Raw genomic sequence first — 25,825 nt, 5'->3', positions numbered from 1 at the left:
TATTCGACAATGACATAAAACCTGTAGCTACCAATAACCGCTCATAAATACTAAATATTATTTAGATATTTTGTGTGTAACGTTGAGTGTAGCCTATGTTTTTATGAACTTCATATGGCATTTTATTCAGTGACTATTAACGCTATGTAGTGCCATGTGTACAGCTGTTATATCACTACATACTGGAATAATAATATATAAGTCATAGGCCTATTATTATTGAATCTAATTTTCCAATTCAAATTATGTGACTGTGAGTCAGTCTGTTAAGTAGGCTGCAAAGTTCATGACAAGTAAAAACTCATATAATAATTTGGCTTTGTAAGTCACCATTTTGATTTCTCTCTGACTTATATATCAAAATTTGAACTTGTGAGTGAATACTCTGACTAAATTAATACAACAATAAAACACACACAAGAGCATTTTTTAGTTTGTTTTGTTTCTTACATGTCCCTGAATAATGTTCCTGAACGAGTGAATGGATTGTTGTAGGTGACTGAACACAATCGCACTTAAGACTGAAATACACTGACCTGTATTCTCTTTCTTTTCCCCCTGACAGAGGATGACAGTACAGCCATGCATTTTTCAAGGAGTTTTGTTTCATTCAGTTGTTTAATTCAATTATTCTGGCATTTGAATGGTTCTTTTAATAGTTTTATTATGTAATGTTGCCCAGCAGCTGATTGTGCCCTTGGGCCCCCTGGCTGATGAATCCGTCCGTGCCTTTGGGTTACTGATACTGACATTTCTTAATGTGAAAACACACTTGCAAAAAAAAAAACCTCGTTTCTCATTCTGATTCTTTCATATTATGAGAATGAATGACAAATAGGATCACTCACTCATATAACTTGGCATTATAAAGGCAAGCTAACATTGTTTGACATTTAAACATTTTCATTTATGTAGGGAATGTGTGATTTAATATGTCAAAATTGTGACTTACCATACCATAATTTTATTTTTGTCAATCCTAACAATTCAACTTTTTTTCTTCCGTATTAACAAATATAAAATAATAAAAATAATAATAATAGTAGTAGTAATAATACTAATACTAATACTAATAATAGTAAGGGGTGGTGTTTATTATTCTCCCCGCCTCTCGTCTGTGTTTTTCCCGGAAGCGGAAGTCCTCATTCAGGTAGCGCGACAGCAACAGCCTCGGTCTGGTGTGACACTTGTCGTCGCCTGTGACTCACGGCTAACGTTAGCTCTGGTCGGGCTCGGTAGGGTTGGGCTGGGTCGGGTCGGTACGTTACTTCCCTCACTTGCCCAGTAAACACTATGGCGGCTGCGGATCCCCGGTCCTCGAGTGACGGCGGGCCGGCCAGCAGAGGAGGATACTCGGCCGGGGAGAGCAGCAGCGACCGCGACGGGCAGGGCGGCAGCAGCGGCGGCGGCGGCAGCGGGGAGGGCGAACGGGAGCGGGACCGGGCCACCTTCGAGTGCAACATTTGTTTGGACACTGCCAGAGACGCTGTCATCAGTATGTGCGGACACTTGTTCTGGTAGGAGACGAGGCGGGGGACGGGGGTAGCTCTCATGTGTGGAGGAGGTGGTGGTTGTTTTGTTTTACGCTGTGTGTAGTTTTGCCGTGTGTGCGGCCTCCTTTTAGCGTCAGCTGGATTTATTTCACGGCGGAATCACGCCCCAAAACACGCTGTTATTAAACGGTTGTCTCAACGATATGTAGGAGATGGCAGCGGCCAAGATGGCTTGAGTGTGTTGGTTTTGCTGTCGGTGATAAACTGAACTTCAGTCGTCATTATTAACCGTGATTGTGGTCCTGATGTTTCACATGAAGGCTGATCACCTTATTTGCAAATTGCACATGTGAACTGGCTCATATCATATGGTTTCATGTAGGTCAGAGGTCACACTGTAACACATTAACTTTCAGTTTAATCTGTCTGGTGTTTATTTGCAGCTTTAGGATCAGGTCCTTGTTCAGTCATTTACAGCAGTCCAAATGTGCCACTGTCAGGTGTGCAGCAGTGCTAAACAACTTATAAGGTGACTTATAAGCAGGTTCCAGCTTTTCAGATGTGAGGGTTAGCTGCTTTTCAGTATTTGTAAATTAGTGTAAATATTAAGATTTTGGCAGTTTATTGGATAACACAAGTAACTTCAGCATGAAGTTTCTAAGGAATAGTGGGTGTGAATGCTGCATGCTGAAAAGCTGACAGTAAACTGCAGTGTTGGCTGTAAATGCTGAATAATACCAGTAGTGTTTTAATGATGTGGAATATTCTAATTTTTTATTTTCTTTTTTTACAGTTGACACTGGCTTTAATGAGTAAGAATAAGGTGAAGTGATAGGAATAGTTGAAAAAGTTGAAAGCGGTTCAGTTAGTGTGAATGTCATTGAAAAGTTGAATGATACCAATACTGTGAAATATTTCAAGGTTTTTGAAAAGCTGATGCTGCACTGAATTGCTGGCTTAAATGTGTTTGAATGTTTTTATGTTGAAAAATGTGGAAGGAGTAGTGAATCAAAAAAGTGTACTTAATAATAATGATAATAATGAAAAGTGAAAACGGAGAGCATTCACACCGTATTAAAAGACATCAAGTTGGACATTTCACACAATTTTCTGACATTATATACATTTAAAAACAGTTCTCAGATGAACTGATAATGAAAATAAGTTGTCTGGAGCCCTGGTACATCAAAAATAATGAGAAACAAATCAAACATTTTGACTAATAAATCAGTATATCCGCCAATATTTGCACAATTCAGTTATATTAGCATAACCTTGAGGAGGGACTGTTCATTACTTATGAAAGAGGAGGGGATGGTCCAATAATTTTTGAAGTACTACAGAGAGAGTTATGTTTTTTGATTTGGCTTAGGGTAGGGACATTCAACTTTAAATGGTCGTATTAATATTCATCCTAAATACCCTCAGAAAAGCCATGTTTTTGTTTTTAAAACCTTTTTTTAATGGTGGAGGGAGGTCACAAGTCACACCCGAGCCACCTCCCTACTCTGATAAGTAAAGAACAGTCCCTAAATAATAGTGTAATAGATTGATGAATAATGAAAGTAACTGTACCCGTGGTTACACTTTAACTGTGATTCTAGTCCCTTCTCCTATCTCGGTTTCATTCAAGACTTGCGCAACACTCAACCTTCACACCACTTTTTACACATGCACACAGTGACACGTTTCAAGGCTCATTCATGAGTGTTGTTGACTGATGGACGTGCAGGCTCGCAGGTCGACGCTAATGTGAGATTAGAGCCAAGACATTGGGATTGGGGTCAAACCTAAGGGCGTCATAACCAGTGGTAAAAGTCAGGATGTTCTGACACCTCTTTACCTGTTTACAATGTATGTTTTAGTAGTTTTGAGTGATAAGGATCTGTACAGGTGTGCACACGTGTTGTGGAGACAGGAGGTGGAGATTATGGAAATAGGATGTTCCTGCTGCAAGTTCGTTAACAGTGATCTTTTTGTGACTCCTGATATTATCTCCTTTTCAGAGTTAAGGTTTTAACTTATCAGAGAGACCTTCTGTGGCAAACACGCCAAAGGAGGCCACAAAATGTACCTCCAACCAGTATGTACACAAGACCACAGTGCCTGAAGAAACATTTTTTTTATCAGGGAATAGTGCAGGAATCTTTTCTATCACCTGTTGATTTATTTAATATTTGATCAGAGAAATTCACCTCACAGTTCCACACGAGTTTCACTGGAGCTCCTGTGTCATGAGAGCTGATGTAACTTAGTTGCCATGTTACCTGCGTCCCCCCTCGTCTCTCTCATCATGTGAGTAACGTGATGAAAGTGTGATGAAACTATCAGCAAGGAAGAAGAGCGTTGACGTCAGATCACCTGCTGCAACTTCAAATCAAAATTGCAACATAATTACGTATTAATAGTCTTATTTCTTTCTCATTTTGTAGTTTAGATGGCCTCAGTGTGAGTTAAACTCCTAGTGCTGCCTCTGTTTAGCCTTTATTTAACTTTGACACAGTTTATCTTTGAAGCAGCTCATCTGGCTTTTCTCTATTTGCTCAGCTGCAGCAGCACAACTGCAATTGTTGCCAACATGCTCAAAAATAAATAGATTTAGCACAATGGAAATGCTTTGTTGAACTGAGCCAGTATCACTTGTCTGGCATCAGAAGCTCCTGATATTTACTGCTACTCAACCTGTGTTTTACCCTCAATTGTGTTGCTGTGTGACAGAGAAACTATCCAGGAAACCGAGTCAACCGCCCTACACTGTGTCACATTTTAGTTTAAAAAATGTAGTATCAAATGTAAACTGAGGAAACAGCCCTAGTAGCAAACTGTGTAAGAGGTTCAAGAGGAGTGATTTGTGTTCAAGAGACATTAACATCAGGTTAGCAAGGGAGACAGGCTACATGATTAATCGGGGGGAAAAAATCACGATCTCGCCTCATATGTCTCTGCAATCTTATTTTTAAATGACAGTATTTCATTTGTTATTTACCTATGTGCACTTGTTTCATTTTTAGCTCAGTGTGAGAGCCTTTCCTGTGTTCTCCTGTCGCTCGGCTGTGTTTCTCCTCCTCCTCCTCTCTTTCCTCTGCTGTGTGCTTCACCAGTGCACACATGCATTTGCATTTTCCAAATAAGACATTTGGGATATGCCGGTATTATTCCATTTTTCGTCTTTGCTCACATGCAAACTGATTCTCTCTTGTATATAATTGCAAATTGAATATCTTTGGATTTTGGACAAAACGAGGGTAGAAGAATTCTTAGTTGCAGCCCAAACTGTTGCATGCAGGCGGACTCTTTCAGTGCTGCTGCTGACATTACAGATAAAGCTGTTTTCCCTAAAACACCAAGCGTTGTGTTTAGTGGAACTTTACTGCAGTCTCTGCCTGTAAACGTATGATTAAGATCAAAAGGGGATACCGTGATAATCCAGTCTCAGCTTTTGTTATTTTAATTTAACGTTATGAAAATGAGGCTCCGCGTCTGTGTAATGGCTCCACTGGGGTCACGTAATGGAGTCTGTGCAGAGCATTACACTCTGCAGTCTGGCTTCACTCAATGGTTTTTGAGCCTCTTATTGGAAATTAAGCTGTTATTTTCAGGTCACAAGAGCTCGGCTATACGTGTGGCCACATGTTAGATCACAGTTGAACGGGTTGTTATGTTAACTTAGGCCTTACGCTTTGTTCGGCTGTTTGTATCCACAGGAATGCCAGTCGCAGCAGTGATCTGATACCCAGTGTTACACTAATACAGTACATGTGTGGAAAAGGCTGCAGATTGGCATGAGGTCGTGTTTTGCTTCATGGTTTGTTTGTAGGTTAGTTCGTGGTCATGTTGAGGTGTTAGGCCCACCTGAGGCACTGAGGTTTGTACTGAAAGTGTCAAAAACAAGTCCTGCCTGTTCCCTTGCATGATCTGTGTAACTTTGCTGTTGACGTTTATCTCACAAAGAATCTCTGACCAAAACATACGGAGAGATTCAGGTGACATTTTGCAGTCTCCATGCCAACATGCTTTTCTTGCTTTTCTGACCCACAGTCCTCTGTGCAGAGGAAATAACGTTGCATCGAATGAGTGAAATATTATTGAAATCATAATACAGCTAAGTGCAATGTCCAACTTGCAGGAGCCCTAATTTTATTTGATAAAGGTAAAATGTGTCACAACATATAATAAATAAAGCAATGTGGTGCTACAGAGATTCCCCTGCCTACATATCATATTCTAGACGTAAGGGAACATGCTTGGTTGGTATAGACTCCGGCAAAAATCCAATCTTTGTATTTATATAGGTATAAAATGGTAATGTGAAAGGGGTCAGAGGTCGTATTAACCTACAGATAATGATCATCTGAATCTCCAGAGCCGTAAGGTGCGAGAGAGGTAGACATATTCACCCCTGTGTCATCATCCGCCTCCTTAAAAAAGCCTCCGTGTTTGGCACCGACTGATGTGGCGTTTCCACAGACCTCCGTCCTGCACTCCCACAATGCAGCAGCAGGTCGGCCTGGCCAGCAGCCACACGGGCAACACTCACTGTTGTCGCTATCTGCTGACAACAGATGGAGCCAATTAATACTGACAATGGGGAGCAGGGACAAGTTTAATCAGCCACCTCGTTAGGAACAGCTTGTTCTGGCCAGGTGGGCTTCCATAGGTGGGAGACTAACAGGCGAAAAAGTGCCACAGCAAAAACATACTTTGCATTTAATCTAGCTATTAAGATTGATTTGATATATGTTCGTATAATTGTCTCCAGGAATGCTGGTGCTGGTTTTGAGGCAAGCAGCTGACATTTAAAGAGAAAGGAGCTATTGTGAGAATGCAAATTAATCTTTTGTTTCTGTCTCTGTCTCTGCAGCTGGCCCTGTCTCCATCAAGTGAGTATCTCCTCTTTCATTTCATCCTTTGTTTCATGATAATTGTTAAACAGCCACACAGGTGTTTTCAATACTCAGTACTGATTAGTATAAAGCAGCAGCATTATTTTAAGGTCAGCTAACACTTTGTAGTAATAAATGGATCTAATGAAATGATTAGTCAATTGACACGAAAATGAATCTGTATCTATTTTGGGTAGCACATCTATGTTCCTAGTTCAGTATTCTGTTATAGTAATCCTCCTATAGTGTTTGAGTCAAATTTGACCCATCTCATGTTTAAATATTTTATAAATTAACCCTGACCTTTGGAGAGGGCTGTAGTTAATTGTTGGAGCTTCTTTCCTAATCCTAAACTTTTTTTGAAATGGCAGTAGTCAACAAGTTTTGGTTTCCTTAGCCCAATTTTTTCCCTCTTATTTCACTATTTTAATTTCATCATAGGAATTTTCTCCTATTAGGAAAATCAATTTATTCTTTTGCTCACTTTCTACACAAAATTACTAAACACAAGTCCATACCCATTGAGTGCACAGTTGCCCACGTACAGTTTCACATGGTGTGCGTTTGGGATACAGGTCATAGGAAATTGCAGATTAAATAGTCAACTGAACCCATTAAAGGGATAGTGCACCCAAAAATGAAAATTCAGCCATTATCTACTCACCCATATGCAGAGGGAGGCTTAGGTGAAGTTTTAGTCTTCGCATCACTTACGGAGATCCAAGGGGAGAGTGGGTAGCAGCACAGCTCCACCTAATGGAGGCTTACGGTGCCCCAGATTCAAACGTCCAAAAACACATAATTGAAACCACAGAATATCTCCATACTGCTCGTCCGTAGTGATCGAAGTGTCCTTAAGCCCCGACATAAAAAGTTGTTTGGAAAAACGTCATTTGAACTCTGTTTTTAGCCTCACTGTAGCCTGTAGCTCTAACTGCCTCTCTGTACACCGTGTTCACGTGTGCGCGAGACCGTGAGACATGGGCACCGCGTTCATGTGTGTTCACGTGCTTTCGCTGGTCTCTACCACTGTGCCAAATTTCACATGGATTGACCAAGTCAGTGAGGAGAAAAACGTGGAACAGACACACACACTCAGAGTTTTTGTCATTATATAGTAAGTGGATATGTTGTTTCCAATTTCTTTCTTGCGAGGATTTTTTTGCCCTTGACTGAAAGTCTGTGAGGTTTAGACTGTGGATAATTTAACGTCACTTTTGCCTCTTGAAATTGTAATTCTCAATTTTAACAATTCTGACAGAACAGTTAACAAATCTAGAGAATATTGGCAGGTTAATCGATGACAATAATTGACCTTTTTGAAGACATGGTTCCTGAAAGCTGAGGGGCATGTTAATATTGTCTGGCCTATATCAATAGATTAAATGATTTTAAAAGAATTGATGGATCAACAGATAATGAAAATAATTGTCGTTTGCATCAGTACCTGAGAATATTAACTTAATCATATTCACTTCCCTTGAAGGCCATAAAATTGATCAAGTCAAGAATGTGTTTTCTGTGTGAGCTTGGCTTGTGACCGAGTCATTATGCTTGTTTGAGATAAGCCAGGCCTGTGCAGAACAATAGCTGCACTTTGCATGTCGCTTAGATTTGTGTCTGACTTGATCCCAATTGCTCTGACATCATGCACACGTGGGCAATGATAACCTCACGAGGTTGGGGCGGCCACAGTTTTTTGAGATCTGATCTTGTCCTCTTTCCAGGTGAGGCGCAGTTCAACTTGAACATGCCTAGTGATGTCAGTGGGTGTGATCTGTCTGAAAGCCACTATGAGCAACATGTCTGAACTTTATTAATTGCTAAACCCTGACAGTAGCAAGACAGCTGGGCTGTACCTGCCCATACAGTCCTAGAAGAGGTCTCCAATCAGACACAATGAGTGAAATCACCTGTGTCTGTGAGCTGTTGCTGAGTTGGGCCTTTTCACGGCAGCACCCAGCAGCATGTTATCAGCAGAAGGTTGTGATGTAACCTCAGGGTGGTAACTACACCTGTCAGTTGACTTAGTGCAGCTTAAACATGCTAAAGCACTTAATGCCTCTGTCTGCTGCTTTACTGCAGCTTTCACTCTGCTTCTCTGCACTTAACCCTACAGAGCTGTGCATCGCTCTCAGTGCAGTTGCATAAACGCGACATGGATACAAGTAGAGATTAAAAATTATTGCAACCATTTGTGGAAAAATAGTTTTTGTTGTGAATGTGCCGCTTGGTCCTGAGATCCTAAATGTGCTTCAGGCCACTGGATTAAATCTTTATTTTAGACTGCTGCAGCACCAGCCTTTCCTAGAAAACATGAGCTGTCATTTGGCACTAGAGCCAGGATTTAGACAATTAAAAGAGGGGTTTATCTGATATGTATTATAAAGGTTTTGACATCTTTGCTCCTCTCAGTGGTTGGAGACACAGCCCAGCAGGCAGCAGTGTCCTGTTTGTAAAGCAGGCATCAGCAGGGAGAAAGTCATCCCGCTGTACGGCAGAGGAAGCTCCAGCCAGGAAGACCCCAGGTACACCCAGAGCTCACATCTGTGTGTGTCGATTTTAGTGCGATGGCCTTTTGGTTGTCTTATGATTTGATGTTTCTGTGCTTCAGGTTGAAAACTCCACCTCGGCCTCAGGGACAGAGAACAGAGCCAGAGAGTCGAGGCGGGGTGAGTCAGTACATGTTGCTCCAAAAGTGAACACATTTCTCTCTTCTTTTATATGTTTATCTAATCTGTTTTGAACTTTGTTTTTTTTGCGTCAGATGTTTCAGGGCTTCGGGGACACTGGCTTTCACATGTCTTTCGGCATCGGTGCTTTCCCCTTCGGCTTTTTCACCACAGTCTTCAACGCCAACGACCCTTTTCACAGAGCAGGTAACCACACGAAAAAAGACATAAACATTGTTGGCACTCAGTTTGTGGTGCTCAAAGTGCCAAAAAAAAACCTACATTTGAAAAACTCAACAGCAATATCTCCTTCCAGAAATCATTTACTCAAGATAATCCACAGACCTTGTTGTGAGCAGTTTCATGCAGGAACTATTTTCTTTCTACCGAACAACACCCGCCAACCGTATCACTGCACAGAAGGAAGCATACATCTACCGCTAGCTCACCTAACACCATGAGCTAGCTTAAGTTACAGCTTAGCCAAGGAGGACACCATTAATGTTTACATCTACCGCTGTCAAGAGCATGAGTCTCTTGTCCATGAGTAGATGCACGCTTCCTTCTGCACCGTGATTAGGGTTTAATCCTGGGAAACATCCCTGTTGAGTTTAAATAATTTTTTTTATTCTTTGAGCACCACAAGCTGAGTGCCATCTAGTCACATTATATTTAAGAGACGGCAGACATCTCTACAGCCGATATCTCCAACACTCTGCAACTCACACCAAAACAATTTAGACTGATAAGTAGCACTACAGGTAAGAGGTAAAATATGTGTTTTTGATTTTGGGGTGAACTGTCCCTTTAAATTCAATTTGGTGAACACTGATTGGATTATTTTGAATATTAGTAGGTGAAAAGCTGCATATAAACATTTCTGTTGCTGTCAGGCGTCATAATTAGACGCAAACACACTTTCCCATGAGACACTGGCATAATAACCTTTCCCATCCACCCCTATCAGACCAGTATGCAGGTGATCACCAAGGCAATGGCAACCTCAACAACGGCAATAACAACTGGCAAGACTCCCTCTTCCTCTTCGTGGCCATCTTCTTCTTCTTCTGGCTGCTGAGCGTGTGATGGAGAGCAGACGGGATGGGTGGGTGGATGGATCAACAAGAGGATCGATGAGCGGGAGGGAGGAGCGCAATAAAACAAAACAAAAAACAAACAAAAAAAAAAACCTCACACACTAAACTCCAGCCACAGACACACACTCATTTGACATTTCCCAGCAGGTTCTAACTTGGGAGAGAGCGGAGGATCGTGTTTGATTCCAAAACAAGAAATACAGGATGTATTATACACACTATATTTGCTTTTCTCCTCCTGGCAAAGGCAGATTCGCTTCAGGAATCTCAGCCCCACCCACCTGCTTTGCTGATTTTGTTTATGCAAGACGCACTCACTGGAAAGCAGTGGTGTGTGAACCCCGAAAGAAGTCATATTGGCCCTCCCTCTCTACATGCACCTGTAGATATATACACACAGAAAAATAACTTTGGGTTCGTAGACAGTATTAAGTGATCAGGGTAAGCTATGTAAAGGATTTCTTTGCGCAGAAAAGAGGTGGGTGGAGGATAATTCAGGGCAGTGACTAATTCTGTTTTGGTTTTTCACATTCCTCTTGAAGGTTTACTCCTTAAATAGAGACAGAGGAGGAGGCACGTTGTGGAAAGTTTAACAGGGGCTAAAACAGGGAAGACGGGGTATGAGATTACGTAGTGGTTGTCATAGCAACTCTTCCTCCAAAAGGCCAAAGAGTAGTGGATCAGTCATGTACGATGTCGGGTGGGTGGGTGAAAAATGTAAGTTATGTTCCTGTTTACAGTTTCCTCAAAAATTGAACAAGTACTCCTTAAAATGGATCGACGGATAGAAACAGCACAGGTGGATGCATTTCTTATATACATTTGTCTTAACAAAACCTGCCATTGCACTGTGAAGTCATTTGTAGACGAGGCTGTCCTAAAGATTGGTGTGTTCGCTGGTGTTTAACCACTTGTCGTGTCTTTCCTCACAAAGCTGTACAGACGTGAACGGGTGTTGCTGCCAAAGGGTCGGTTTGGGAGATTTTTGCATCAACACGAGCAACTTAGGAGAGAAAAAAGCAATCTGACGCACAGTTTGTTGATTACAGTGCAAAAGTTGTGGCTGATAAAGGAGCTCGATGATATGCTGCATTGTGTGTCACGACAGCAGAGTCGATGCACTGTAACAAGTGGGGAGGAACAAGGTCAGCGTGTTAGAATTTACAGGAATGACGTGCAGCAGTTCAATGAACTTTCTGTCGCAGTTGATTTGTTTTTTTCCTGACTGTATGTGTCTGTGTGTCTGAGTGAGTGTGTAAACATTATATATTTGTACATATGAATATTGTAAATGCTGTTTTTACGTGTTTTCTGAGTGGATGAGCAGCCACAGAGGGCGACAGAGGACGAGACGAGCGAGCGGGCCCTCAAGATGTTTTTGTAAAGTTAGAAACAATTCCTGGTTTTTCATCAATTCCCTCCTTTTTACTCGAGAAAAGGCTCGCAGCCAAAGTTAATAACTCTTCTGCCAACCTCTCCTTCAAGTTAAGGCGAGACATTCCAGGTGAAAACAGTTTCCATGCGCTGTCAGTCTTGAGATTTTGGGCTAATTTTGCTTCCATAACATGTCCAAAATACACAAACATGAAAAAAATCGACTTTTTTGTATGGCTATTGACAGTATTTTCTGATTTATGGAGTGATAATATTCCCTCTGTAAAACCTTTGACTCTTAATATGTCAACAAAATCAAACAAGAACTTTGAACCCAGCTTTATCCAATGTTAGTCAGGAAACATACGCAAATTAGTGTATAACTAATTAAATAATTTGCATAATCAAACATATAATGTCAGAAAACTTGTAATACAAAAAGTAACCGTGTTAATGTTAGTAATAAATTAGGGAAGTTTCATGGTGATGGTTAAATTTAGTTACGTTTTTTTACCCTATTGTAGTTTCTTATTATTTGTCTAAAAAAAATTACATTTTACAATACATATCTTTAAAGTCTGAGCCAGAAATCAACATTTCAGTTGCACTTACATACACCAAATTTTCCAGTTTTATTCTCATACATATTCTGTTGGTTTTTACAAAGGGGTTTGTTTATATATCATTCACAGACTGATTTATGTAACTTTTATTCCTAAAATCATTAAGAAATTAGATTTTTTTTTTTTCATTATTGCTGCTGACAGTATTTTCTGATTTATGGAGAGGTGATAGAGATATCAAAAAATCCTCCTTTGACTCTGATATGTCAACAAAATTTCTATAACAGAATTTTGAATCTGGCATTATCCATTGTTCAGATTTCCTTTCTATGCAAATCTGTGCATGTTTAACTAGATACTGCCTCATCTGCACATTTAAACATTTGAGAAAACTTGTAAAACAATAAATAATTTTCTTAATGTACGTAATCAACTTGGGAAGTTTCATGGTGATTTTTATTAATTAAAAAAATGTACCCTATTCACCTGGGGTGTCTCCTCTTAAATGTTATGAGCGCAACACAGTGCGTGCTTCCCTGCTAATGTGATTTGATCTATGACACCGTGCACGTCAAAGATCTCCCTTTTACTGTTATACTGTTTGAAGCAGTCGAGCAAAACTAAAGTAACATACATTTGTCTTACTAATTGACACCTTAAGCAAGAAGTGCTTCTCTCACTTACTTTAACCCCACACCGTGTAGTTTTCTCTCTCTCTGGAGCCACAGAAGTCTTCACACAGCTTTCTTCTCATTCACAGTAATGCTCCCCAACACCTGTAAAAAGACTATCACTGGAGTGTAGCTGATCTAGATGTAATCAATCAGGTGTTTGGCTCGAAAACATTCACACCAGGGTCAGAGATGGAGACGGAGGGCTCTGTGGGATGTCTGACACGATGGCTGCTGGGGCTCGTCATTTCTCGCATACTTGTCTGTTCAAGCTACACTTTGTATTGTAAGGCTTATGTGACACTAAAACAAATGATGGAAGTCACGATTTGACAGACTAAAACTGGAGACGTTGTGCAAAACCAAATGATGTAGGAGATTAAAAACTTGATAAAAACATGGACTTGTGTTGTGTTGTCATTATCTACATTTTAATTTTATCAAAAGATTTGGGTCTGTTATGATTCATCCATGCAGTTATTTCATTAAATCCAGACAACAAACAAAAAGGGTCTGTTTTTGTTGGCTTTAAAGGAGAGCTCCACCTAAATTAAGAATTCCAATGTTATTTCCACAGTCTGGGAAAGTTTAATCAGTATTTGGGAACACGAGCAACTCTCTCTCAAAGCCAGAAACCAGAGAAATAAGTCTCAAACTTGTGATGTCATTGGGTATAAAGTCTGGAGATGCTCCATAGACTATGAATGGGAGCCTGACTGGAGACCCACCCAATGCTTTTCTTTTTTATACCCAAATGAGCTTTGTGAAACACAAACTGTACCCATATGCTCAGAACATTACCCTGGGTGCTCCCAGTGTCATCTACTGTCGGGTTTCCATTCAAATGTAGCACAAATTTTAACCAAATTCTTGGAAAATTTGCAAAAGGAAATGTGGAATTTACATGCTTTTCCATCCACTGCAGTTTTTAAGGTGTGGCATGGTGCATTGTCCTGCTGCGGGTAACAGTGTTTGGGTGGGACAGAGTTCCAATGGCCGTTTACTCACACAGAGGGCACTTTTTCTACACATAGATGCTTGACTGTCTTTATTGCCAGCAGCCTAAGTGTTGAAAGAGCGCCACCAGTCCTTTGACACCTTCATGCGGTTGAAAATGGTACTGCAGCTCGTTTCCCTCTGCCACCTTGCGCAGTGTGGAAGACATTTGGATTCCATGGCAGGAGTGGCCAAATTAAAAACATAACAAAGCGATAAAATAATGTGATGGCTCGTGGTTCTAGCAGATATAACAACTCAACAGTGCTACAGTGGCAGCTGTGGCTCGAAAACAGCTGATTTCTGTCACTGCCCACCTCACCAGTCAGCATATCACTGATAAAAGTTACTATTTCATGGATATATCAATTCTTAATATACATTTTCTACAACTTATTGTTAGAAATTACCCACAATTCCAAGCGGCAGCCTCAAATCAACCACACCAAAGCCAATATTTTCAAAATTAAAGCTGCAGTCGATGAAAAAATGCTCTTGCTGTGCTCATAAGGATGTGACAGTGTGGTCTGTATAACAATATTGTAATATTAGTTTGTGTGTGTGTGTGTGTGTGTGTGTGTGTACATAGGCTCAAAATACACGATGTCAAATCCCTATGTGAAAATATAGCTAAATGTAAAACCATAAATTCCATATGTCTTCATCACATCCTCATGGCAACTTATAAACATGAATTTGATATTAGTCATGCATCCCAGAATTAGGGGACAGAAATTGAAGTTTTTACTAAAATCCAGCTGAATCATGTATTTTCTCCTGCTTCCCCAGCAGAGCAAACACACACCAAATAATAAGCAGTAAAACTGCCTGTATTTTTTTATCATATTTTTTACATTATTGAGTTTGCAAGCCAATGTTGCATTTTTTTATGTAGTTATCAGTCACTTTATTTGGGTTCAACCTGAGAACTAATTGATTTGATGTGATTAATTTACCTTCTGTAACAACATCAACACTTGTGTTATCAATTTTTTTCACCATTTCATGCAAACACACTTATGCAATATACATATCTATATATACAATCTGCTGATAATACGTATGGCTTTGAACCTACTTGCTGTGGAGTATTTCCACACTGTGCTATCATAACACTTAATGCCCTCTTGTCTGTGTCAACACTCCACACCGTCACGGCCATTGGATCTTACCTAAAGATATTTTTATATTTTCCTTTTTTTTTCTTGCAGCCTGTCTTCACATCATAATAGCCCCCATTAAAACCACAAGTGCTTGGATTAATAGGGAGCTGGGACACTACCCCTTTTTTTCCACACAAATTCAGCCACTTTTCCGCTCTCATAGGCTCACATAGACGCTGTTGGGGACTGGCAATTGGAATTAAACAACTCATTTAACTACATTTACAGCTGCTTGCTGAGAGTTACACTACATTCATATTTGCACACAACAACTTAATAAAAATCTTAAATAATCATTCTTCAACCCAGTCATCTACATTAAGCTCAGAAAATATTAATATTATTATCATTATTATTATTAATAAATTTTAATTACAGTACTGGGTATGTGTGAAGCTCTGATATCAGAGCAAAATTTCCCCCAAAAGCAACACATCCATATGAATCACCCCAGCATGTCTTTCAGGGGCAGGGGTAGGATATGCTGGCATCATATACAATGATACACTTAACTACATACAGCTGTGACAAGCAAGCTAGTATCTCTCTGGTAACTCTAAAGCAGTGGTTTTCAAACTTTTTGTGCCCAAGGCACACCAAAGAGTAAGCCAAAATCTCAAGGCACAGCTGTATTTATATCTGTGCACAATAGCTTCAACACGTGTTATCACTCTTATCATGACATAAGACAATAAAAGTAAAAGCAGACAGGTGCCTTTCGTTCGTGCTTTGTTGTAAAGCATTCCATTTACCCACTCACGGTTTTCTCCTTTTAATTGTTATCATCCCTAATGCTGGCTGCCAATCAGGGCTTTTAACATGTCGTACATTTCTTATTCCACTGGAAAAACAGCGACAAATAGATTTCCTGTAAAGATTTTTAAATTAAATTACCTTTTTTTAGCTGGAGTTTACCTTTTTATTGGGAAATGGGTGTGCACATGCTGATACATTTTGGCCCAGCTGAATATTGCAATAATAATGTGTGGTTATCACAAAATCCCACAGCACCCCTGGATTGGCATCACCACACACCAGTGAGCTGGAGCACATCATTTGTGAAACATTGTCTTGGACCATAAGAATATTGTGTATGAATTTTGAAAATGGGTGAAAGTGAAGGCATGGAGGTTGATGGCAACCAAACACAGGAGCTGACCACTAGTTCATGTACAGTCATATTTACAACTTTATTACAGTATTTTCAATATAATCAGTAACATTGTGGTCATAAAGATGTTTTGTGTTTATAATTTTTTACAAATATCTTAAAATATATATATATTGTGTAAGAACTTTTTTTTTGTACTTTTTGTTGCAATTCTTTTGTTCCATCTGAAATCACATCTTAAGAAATATGTAGGATAGAAATTTCACATTACACGCATTGATATGCTCAATTCTTTCACTTGTACAGTTATTAATACTACATATATATATATACAATTTTTAAAAAATGCATTAAGAAGTGCAAAATCAGCAAATTAGCTTTGGTAAACTTTTTTTGGAGAAAGATGGAGTGTTAAAAGTTTAAAAGATGCAAATAAAGATAACCTGAAAATTTGTGACACCATGTTTGTGCAGTTTCATGAACTCAGGATCTTCAGTCTTTCCCTTTAACCTTTTTTGGTACTTTTTTGTTGGATTTGTTGAGGATCTTCATGAGGTTTTTGGACATATAGTACGGCTTCTGTAGAGATCCATCGTTGCGCTCCAGGTCCTCCACTGTAAGAGTGAGAGCCGAATTGAGTGAAACGGACTGTGTGTGTGTATTGTTGTATTAATCAATTAAAAATGATCCAAGATAAGTTTTCACCTTCTTGAATTTAAATTGACAAGTGAAACTACTGTCAAGTAAACACTAAATGAGTATATTTGCTTGTTTCAAATCTTTCCCCACAGAAATAACGATGTCTCATGTTGGCAGTGACATGCAAACAGGTGCGTTTGGCTCATATGTGTAGTTATGGTTCTACAATGATTGTTTTACAGTTAATTAATGTTATTTTACTCAGTGTTCCTGTGTCAATAAATCATGTTAAATATGAATGGTAAGCTGTAAACATCTACTCACAGAAGCAGAGGAAGAGTGTATCGACACACATGTTGTACACACTGAAGAATCCATGAGCTATGAGGTAGCTACCAAACACCACCGTCTACAAACAACAGACAAAATAAGCTTTAATTATGATGTATCTTAATGACTACTATTAAAAACAGAAAAGAACCTTTAGTAACTTACAATAATTGGCATCCAGTAGTAGTTGAGGGTTTCAGAGTGGAAGGTGTTGCCTGGTAGCAATATTCGTCCAGAGAAGAAGAAGAAGGACAATACGCCTGGACAAAGACTGAGATGTCAGTGTCTCTAGTTTTTACTTATGCATTCATGTAAATGATTATTTGACTTCATCATATTAAATCACATCTATTTCAAAAATGACTTCAAATGAATGCTAATACTTCTACGTATCTTTTGGATGTGTAAATAAGCAACTGTTACTAAAAATTTACCAGACTAAGGGTGGTAAGTGTTTAAAGTTTGTTAAACTTTAATTAAAATACATATGGTCATTTGGGGGGGGGGGTGAAGTATTCCTTTAAACCCACCACATATATTGACAGATATTGTATAGTTATCCAGTCCTGAAACACTTTTTTTTTTTCACGTGTCAACCTCACCTACTCCTGCGACCACCAGGAGCTTTCCAAAGAACAACAGCAGGTCTGTCACTTTATCGAGCACCACGACCCTGAGGGACCCACAGTCAGAGTCAGAGAAACACAACGCTATTCACTGAGTTGCTTTAACACATGCAAATGTATTCATGTTATGAACAGGTCAGGTAACATGCAGTCAGCCAGCTTTTAAAACAGACTCTTGAGTAGGAAACAAAGCTTCAGCACAAACCTCACTACATTTCTCATGAGCAGCATGAAAGCATTTTTGGCTGAGACGCAGAAGTTTTTCCCATAAATGGCAATCTGCCGAGGAAACAAAATGAACTTGTTTTAGGAAAATAAAATGGTAGACATATATAGACAATAATATCCAATATTTTATATAAAAAAAATCAGTCAGTAGAAAAAATCTTATTTTAAGTATAGCAAAGCATGTTTTCCCCATTGATAGTACTTTGTATGGGTTCAGATGACAGCTACACAAATATTAATTATTACTACAACAATAACAGTAACAACTATAATTGGAAGGACCAATAATATGTTGTGCTCACCATGATGTAAGCGTTCCTGTTGAGGAACTTGATGAACTTCTCCAGACACCAGAGGCAGCACTTCATGCAGCACAATATGAAACGTGCACATGCATTCTGCGCCGCTGGAGACAGAAAGCCAAAACGTAAATAAGTACCTCGTCATTTACTGGATGGCAATAACCTCTGACACTGTCTCTTTCAGAATGTGAACAGTCTGCACATCTTTATGATTAAATTAACCACTGAAATATTTGGAAAATAAAGAGACAAACACATCTGTCCTGTAAAAAAAAACGTGATGTATCTCTAAGAGATATCGGCCAAGATGTCTGCCCTCTCTCTAATATAATGGAACTCGATAGCGCTCGGCTTGTGCTCAAGACGTATTTACACTGAAGCACAAGTTACAAAAATTAACTAAGCAGATAAAACATGTTCAGTATTCTTCAGACAGTGGATGTGAGATGTGGGCATGTCAGCCTTACCTCTTGTTTTGTGGTCAATGTACTCCAGAATGATCCTCACTAGCTGCACCAGGGTCAGGATCAAAGCACCAAATGCCAAGGAGCCCACATGGTACCTGAAATATAAATAAATGATAATGTCTGAACGTCTGACTGAGGTCTGCTTCCCCAAACGATTATGTGTAGGTGTAAAGCACCCTCTAGAAACCAGACAGGGAACTGCAGTTTGTCAGTCTGTCCTGTGATTTACTCTTAACTTAAAGTTCCCTTTCTGCATAACCCTCTGTGGGATCTAATTTAACCATGTCACGAGAATGACTGAACAGAAATCCAGAAACATCACCCTTTAAGAGGGCAGGCATCCAGTGTTTTGGACACTTTTGACAGGGACGGACACATGTATGGTTGCAGGAATATAACCGATATGACAGCAGCTCATTAACCTACCTGAGTGCGCGTATGAAGCTAGTAGACAGGGGGAACATGGGGATATCATCTGGTTTGGTGAAGGCCCAGTAGTAAGAGGCAAAGGCCCCTGCCAGCGTACACTGGCCCAAGGCGATGACGAAGTTGACACACCAGAGAAAAGCCACAACGTTGTAGATCTGCAGGTTGAAGAGGTTCCTCTGGAAGAAACCCTCGTCGTTGTATTTGATGAAGATGCAGCTGGCTGAGGGGCAGCCTGGGTAATCTGATGAGGTGAAGTTCTGAGAGGACGGCAGAATGAATGAGTTGATGATGCAGAACAAGAAAGGGAAAAGGGACAGTGTGACGAGTATGTCTGAGCATCAACAGTATGACTTTTTATCCAGTTATATTTACCTTTTCTACTGATGAGTGGTTATACATGAGAAATATTTTGATACTACTAAAAGTTGTGTCACGGTGATTTGACAGAGAAATTATTTTAACTTTTTATCCACACTGAGTTCCCATTCCGCCCACTCACCTGAGGGTCACAGTCCACAGTGCCATTGACAGTCCCACAGCCGTCCATAGTGGAGTTGAGAGCCACCACTTTGTAGATTGGGCCTCCCGAGGTAGCCAAATATCTACAATTATTAGTTTAAAGAAGAACTGATACTGATCTGGACTGTAGCAATAATTATAGAGCAAAAACAAGCACACACACAACTTCAGAGATGTTTCAGCAATAGTCTGTACCTTTATATGGTACAGAGGGTTATTAATAGTCTGCATACAAACATATAGACATACATACAAAAACATTAAAGGATACAAAGCAGTGGCGCCCCAGTAAGCAACACACACCACCAGGAGAACAAAGGTGATCAGAGGGTACAGCAGAGAGGACATCATGTGACTGATTGCCCTGTTGAATATGAACACAAACAAAATATGGTTATGCCATGGTCATATGCATCCTTCACAGAAAGATAAAAGAAAATAAAACTTAAATATGAACCTGATAACACTTTAAATAAAGTCACTTTAAGATTAAGAACATCTAATGAGTTAATTGTGTAACTAAAAGTGAGTAAACCCTGTGGACAGAGTTGTGGCATTACGACTGACTTGCTGGACTCCTGGATGAGGGCGATGGCTATGAGGATTCTGGTCCGCAGGAAGATGATGGTTAGGAGAATGATCGCCTCTGCCACAGATATAATTATCACTGACAGAGGGAAGAGAGAAAAGTGTGACGAGAACTACAATGTAAGTTCAACCTAAAAATGTGAACTCAAAAGACAAATATCTAACAGGAGCTACAGTTACAGTTGGGGTGAGCAGAAACCCTTTAAGGAATACTTCACCCACAAAATGATTGTTTGACTCAAACAATAGTAAAGTTTTAGTAAAAATGCATGCGTTTGGAAAGTACTCAGCATACGACTGGATAAATGAGACTTGGATTATACTGCAGGAGTTGTGTGAGAGTGTGTAAATGAATGTTTGGATATAGTTTCGCTCTAGTTAAATGCAGCCCCCTTTTTTGTGTTCACTGTGGAGGCATGCAAGAAAAACTAAGATTTCTTCACAAATTCAAGGTAACACAAGGTGAGTTATTGATATACAAATGGTCACTTGTCAGTTAAGTTTGACTTTAAATCAGCGTTATCTTTAATCAGAAGCATTTTACAATGTTATGAACCAAGTGGTGTTGTAAACATGACGTGCGTATACCGGCAATGGTTTTATTGCATTTATTTTTGGATGTGAATGTCATTATGATGTCACTGGTTATTTCCATTTTATACCACTCATGTCCTCTGTACTGGTATTTGCTTGTGTTAATTCTGCTGTGTCAACACATCTCCAATACAGTCTATTCAAACAAGGGAGCTTTAATTTCTAGTATACAGAGATATCCTTTCAGCACCTGATCTAGTTAGAGTTTTGACAAGCACACACCTATTCGTTAAAAAGGCCACAAAGCCACCAGGAAAATTGAAAATAAGATTTCTCCCCATGTGAGAAAAGTTTTGTGAAGTTAAACAGACTCACAGAAGGCCAGCCAGGTCTCTTGGACTTGCAGGTAAACCTTGAAGTTGGTGGTGAAACCAATGTCAGTGATGGAGGCAGACTGCTGCTTGTAGTTATCATACTCCCAGTAGCAATGCCATATACCTACAAGATAGACACTCCAACAATTCAGAGGCTACTGGAAACGTATAATCATGTCATAACAAATATACCGCCCTTGTTGACTTTGTGTTTAGAACAAAGCCAAACATGGGAAGAGCAACACTTTCTCATTCAAGAGGAAATAGATCTGCATCTGCCCTGTTTTCTCAACAGCACAGGAACAGAATTAATTTGTGGTGGTGTGAAAATGGACTGCAAAACAGCAGTCATTATTTATCTAGCCTACATAAAGTAACTGCACCTGCAGACTTTCTACTGCACATGTCCAAATGATCTTCCAAACAGAGGGGAAATTATTAATATTTCTTAAAAACTGCAGCAGGGGAGTGTTTACCATATGCCCCAGCACCCAGGACTCCTATGATGAGCACCCACACCATGATTGGAGCAGTGAATCTCAACAGCAGCAGGAACAGCAGACTGACCACCATGGCTATTAGCAAACCTCTGAGAGGGGAGATGAAACAGTTATGAAGATAGAAAACAACAAAGGAGTGGATAAAATATTAGGTTAAATATAAAACCAGAGAATAAGTTTAACAAAGGTTGAAGATGTTCATACAAGATCAAAGCATAACTTATTAAATTGTAAGACATGTGAGACATGTAACGTGTTCAAGTACTACAAATATAACTATTTCATTTGATACAAACAGAGGTTCAGCTCTCAACTGCACATTAAAAGGATAGTTCGGATTTCTTTAAGTAGGGTTGTATGAGGTAGTTATATGAGGTAGTTATCCATAGTAAGTAACTCATACAACCCCACTTCAAAAAATCTAAACTATCCCTTTAATCTCAAGAGTAACGTCTACTTGTATTCATGCCAGTAGGTGGCAGTGTATGTTTGGTGTAGTTCTGCAGGGAAACTCACAGGAGGATCCATGGCCATGACGACGCAAAATCCTCAAAGATTCGTGTACCAATCTCTCTGGCATTGAAGCCATTCACAATATCTCTAAAGAGGACACAAGCAAGGACAAGTTGCATTGGTGACAGTTCTCCTTTTAAACAATGAAAGTGAAAAGTAAAGGGTATGGTGAGAAAAATACAGCGAATGAACAAGGGAAAACTATCACATATTGCTGTTGGTACTAAAGCTACTATCTTTGAAGTTACTAAAAGTAATGTAGCGGTAAAGACAGGCTAAAAGGATGGAGATAACCCCACAGCATCTAAGAAAGCACCCAGGAACTACAACTAGCTGCTACACTAAGGGTCAACACATAAACTCACGAAACCACCAACCCTGTGCTGGTGATGAAGAGGAGAAAGAAACCGGGTTATTAAAGTTGTGTGTCTTCTTTTGTGCAGACATCTGTGATTAAAGACCATGTACTGGAACTAAAGTCGCAGTGTGTAGAATCTAGCGGCATCTGGTGGTGAGGATTGCAGACTGCAAGCAGCTGAATCTTCCCCCATGTGCCAAGTATAAATTTTCGGTTAGATTTCTGCAGTGTTCATTATCCAGGAGGGTTTAACCGAGAGCTGAATTATCTGTAGAGGTCTCCTCCTCTCCGGAAGAAACACATCCGGTGATTCAAGCCGGCAAAGACACTGAATAAAACAGTTTCATTTTTAAAAATAAGTAAAAAGACAAATGGCCCTATCTAGAGCCAATGTTTGGTCCTTTCTGGGCTACTGTAGAAACATGGCTCCTTGGACAAGGACCTGCTCCCTATGTAGATATAAATGTCTCATTCTAAGGTAACGACAACCCGACAATTCTTATTTTCAGGTGATTATACACTGATAAAAATATACTTATTTTATCATATTCTGTTTCTGCCAATGTATCACCCTAAATCCTACACACTGGACCTTTAAGAAGCATTATGTTTTCAACATATGATGAGGTCAGGAATCCACTGTGTCTTACCCAGTGCCGTTCTTGATTAGGCCGACTGTGTCACTGACTGAGGAGGGTAAGCCTGGAATATTGGCAAACTCTGAAGGGATCTTGTCCAGTTTCAAGATATCAGGCAAGCATCTCCCCAGCACTAACAGTAGAGAAAATTAAATCAGCTTGAAATGGATTGAATTATCATGTATTACTAATTTACTCTGCATCACAAGCTGTCATCCAATGAACATAGATGGAAATAAACAAAAAGTAGCAGTTTAGTTTCTGTTCAGTCGCAGTTACATTAACACTAATATTTAAAGGAGCAGCTGCATGAAACTAATATTCAGCCTCATACTAAAGTGCTAATGCATTATCAGACCCGAATTAATATGAGTATAATGTTGTGTATAGGAGCAGTTTCACTCACCGGAGGTTGTGGGCGCGGAGAAGAAAGGACACAGCTCCTTGTCCACAATGTCTTTAACACTCTGAAAATGTGAATGTGAATTGATCCAAGTGTCAGGTTACGTTTGCTGATTACAATGCAGACCATCTTTCATAAACCAAAATGTTTCCTTAACCAAAAGAAATCGAAATAATTGTTGCATTTGGTAACAGGAAACACACAAGGACTCACCAGATCAGTTTTTGCCAGGTCTAAGGATGGAACACAGAGGCTTTGATTGAAAACCTCTGCCGGCTTTTGAAAATATGCCTGTACTCCCACAGCCCAGAACTCAGTGGGACAGTTTTCCACACACACCTATTAGGTAGTGAAAAAAAGATGATTTCTGGAACACTGGAAAAACACAGTAAATGGTAAAGAAAACAATAAAATCAAGCAGCCTTCTTTACCTGTGTGGTTGGACACTGTAAACCATTAAGAGCAGTCGCCATAACGTTAATTGATGTGACACATTTAAGAATGTCCATATAGAGCAGGTTGGGTCGGCCTCTGAGAAAGGGAGGACAGAAAGAAAGTGTTTTTGTATCATTCAAATACATATTCATTATGTTTACTAAATGTAGAAATGATATGAAAAAGCACGCAAGAGATTGAATTACTCATTTGGTCCGATGCCACAGAACCATCCAGTTGAGTTTCTTGGATAAAGAACATGTCTTGGATCTCCAAATAGCCAAGCTAATAGAAAAAACACACGCACAATCAAACAGAGATAAGAAGAAAAGCCAATGACGTAAAACATAATGGCAAGTTAGTCACACTTATTATGTCCATTTAATGTTTGCCACTTACAAACGCTGCTGCTGTATGAGGACATGTTTTTACTTAACACAGAAACTATGTTAACTATTGCGTTTGTTTGGGAGGGATGTGAGAAAAATACTCTAGTTAGATTGGGTCACAAATTAATAACCTTGTTAACACCTGTCAAAATAATGTATGTTACTAACTATGACCTTCTACGTCTTCACATCTATCTATATGTGTTACATTGCCCCACATCTCTGGGTCTATATCTCCGTACATTGTATTTTCTTTTTAACATTTACATTACAATTTTTCACATTTTTGCAAACTTCCACCCCTAAAGCGACACTGCTCTTTTATTTTACTTCGGATATATTGCACATACTTTGTCTTCTAGTCTACGTTTATTTTTTATGAGTTTTGCAGTTGGCATTTCGCTTCACTATGTCTGCTTTTTTCAGCACTGTGTCTCTTGAATGCCTGCTCTTGATGGCCTGGCACCTAGTTGCTACCTTTTTATAATGCCCAGATGTTACCTGAGCGCTGTGGGGGTAAGCGCCCATAAACGTCCCAAACACAGAAATTAATAAGACAATAAGGAAATACAAGCAGGGGGCAGAGTCCCTGTGGAAGAGTACATCACCACACACTTCTACTGGGTCATAAGTTATGATTGAGAGGAATTACTTCTGTATGATTCTATACATTAATTTTAGGAAAATCCCGCATAGTATACCTTTAATTTTATTTTCTCTTAATATGTTTATGTTATGCACCAATTCACCAAAGCAAATTCCTTGTGTGTTTACTCAGAGATACACTGGGTTCTGATTCTTCTGATTCTGATGATAAAAACACTTAAAGTAGTAACTACTTCAGTCCAACCACAAGAGGGCACAACAGTCTATCTGGCAAAAAGTTTTGATGAACACCTCTCTTGTCCCTCTGGAGTTTGGTTTAAATGCACTTATTGTTAGTCTCAGTGGACAAAAGCATCTGCCAAGTGAGTGTAATGTAATTTAAAGGTAGTGTAATATTAACTGATTATTTCCTCATCTTAGCAAGACACACACCAGCCACCACTATTTTGCGTATATTTAGTAGAATATTTTGTTCCTAAGGAAGAAATTATGCATCAACACTGGCCAGTAGACTTCTCCACTTAACCACTTTAACAACTTAACCTTTGCTATCCAATGCTTTTGAGTTGCCTCCACTGAAGGAAATAGCCGATTATTTGGGACACACTCAGCCGCTGACACACATATGACGTATCAGGCCTCTCTGTTGACTCTAGATAAGAGAGTGCTGGAATGACTATGATGACGGGGCAATAAGGAGCCACTGACTGGATGTTCTCAGGGAAATCAGCTGTTCGCACTTTATAGTCAGGTTCATTATGTTTAGATTTCAACTTTTGTGGGATTTTTTGGGGGATTTGCAAAACTATACATTTTTGGAAAGGTTATTGTATAAGGATTCAGAAAATCAATGTTTGCATTTGCCCAGATGTCTATATGGCGGCCATATTGGAATGTACAAAATGGCCGCCGTAAAATGTATGT

The 25,825-nt window shown here is 39.5% G+C and overlaps 2 protein-coding genes across 2 annotated transcripts in view; one reads left to right on the top strand and one right to left on the bottom strand.

The window, feature by feature from the left end:
* Window positions 1-1,137: 1,137 nt before the first annotated feature.
* rnf5 (ring finger protein 5) lies at window positions 1,138-13,152 on the top strand. The gene is made up of 6 exons (XM_050034280.1): window positions 1,138-1,517; window positions 6,355-6,373; window positions 8,792-8,904; window positions 8,991-9,048; window positions 9,144-9,255; window positions 10,016-13,152. Exons 1-6 carry the CDS (start codon window positions 1,294-1,296, stop codon window positions 10,132-10,134), a joined length of 645 nt encoding a protein of 214 aa, XP_049890237.1. The 5' UTR covers window positions 1,138-1,293; the 3' UTR covers window positions 10,135-13,152.
* A 2,933-nt stretch (window positions 13,153-16,085) lies between these two features.
* The window catches only part of slc44a4 (solute carrier family 44 member 4), a 22,153-nt gene continuing 12,413 nt past the window's right edge, over window positions 16,086-25,825 (bottom strand). Inside the window, exons 4-22 of the mRNA XM_050035222.1 lie at window positions 24,113-24,191; window positions 23,903-24,002; window positions 23,685-23,810; window positions 23,475-23,535; window positions 23,081-23,201; window positions 22,076-22,159; window positions 21,536-21,648; window positions 21,061-21,183; window positions 20,131-20,230; window positions 19,835-19,927; window positions 19,544-19,646; window positions 19,042-19,301; window positions 18,616-18,710; window positions 18,149-18,252; window positions 17,824-17,897; window positions 17,595-17,665; window positions 17,158-17,252; window positions 16,987-17,071; window positions 16,086-16,637 (exon numbers count right to left, since the gene is read on the bottom strand). Coding sequence (XP_049891179.1) covers window positions 16,516-16,637; window positions 16,987-17,071; window positions 17,158-17,252; window positions 17,595-17,665; window positions 17,824-17,897; window positions 18,149-18,252; window positions 18,616-18,710; window positions 19,042-19,301; window positions 19,544-19,646; window positions 19,835-19,927; window positions 20,131-20,230; window positions 21,061-21,183; window positions 21,536-21,648; window positions 22,076-22,159; window positions 23,081-23,201; window positions 23,475-23,535; window positions 23,685-23,810; window positions 23,903-24,002; window positions 24,113-24,191 — 2,009 coding nt within the window. The 3' untranslated portion in view covers window positions 16,086-16,515. The remainder of the gene's footprint in view (window positions 16,638-16,986; window positions 17,072-17,157; window positions 17,253-17,594; window positions 17,666-17,823; window positions 17,898-18,148; window positions 18,253-18,615; window positions 18,711-19,041; window positions 19,302-19,543; window positions 19,647-19,834; window positions 19,928-20,130; window positions 20,231-21,060; window positions 21,184-21,535; window positions 21,649-22,075; window positions 22,160-23,080; window positions 23,202-23,474; window positions 23,536-23,684; window positions 23,811-23,902; window positions 24,003-24,112; window positions 24,192-25,825) is intronic.

This window comes from Epinephelus moara, chromosome 22 (assembly GCF_006386435.1).
Source record: "Epinephelus moara isolate mb chromosome 22, YSFRI_EMoa_1.0, whole genome shotgun sequence".
In the NCBI taxonomy this organism is placed as follows: Eukaryota; Metazoa; Chordata; class Actinopteri; order Perciformes; family Serranidae; genus Epinephelus; species Epinephelus moara.
The sequence above is the reverse complement of the archived record's forward strand: the minus strand, read 5'-3'. Positions and strand labels throughout refer to the sequence as shown.

Bases quoted from the DNA above. Each gene is read 5' to 3' on its own strand.
- rnf5 (XM_050034280.1), top strand. From the start codon at position 1,294: ATGGCGGCTGCGGATCCCCGGTCCTCGAGTGACGGCGGGCCGGCCAGC. The intron at 9,049-9,143 runs GTGAGTCAGTAC...TTTTTGCGTCAG, and splicing joins AGCCAGAGAGTCGAGGCGGG to ATGTTTCAGGGCTTCGGGGA. The intron at 9,256-10,015 runs GTAACCACACGA...CACCCCTATCAG, and splicing joins CGACCCTTTTCACAGAGCAG to ACCAGTATGCAGGTGATCAC.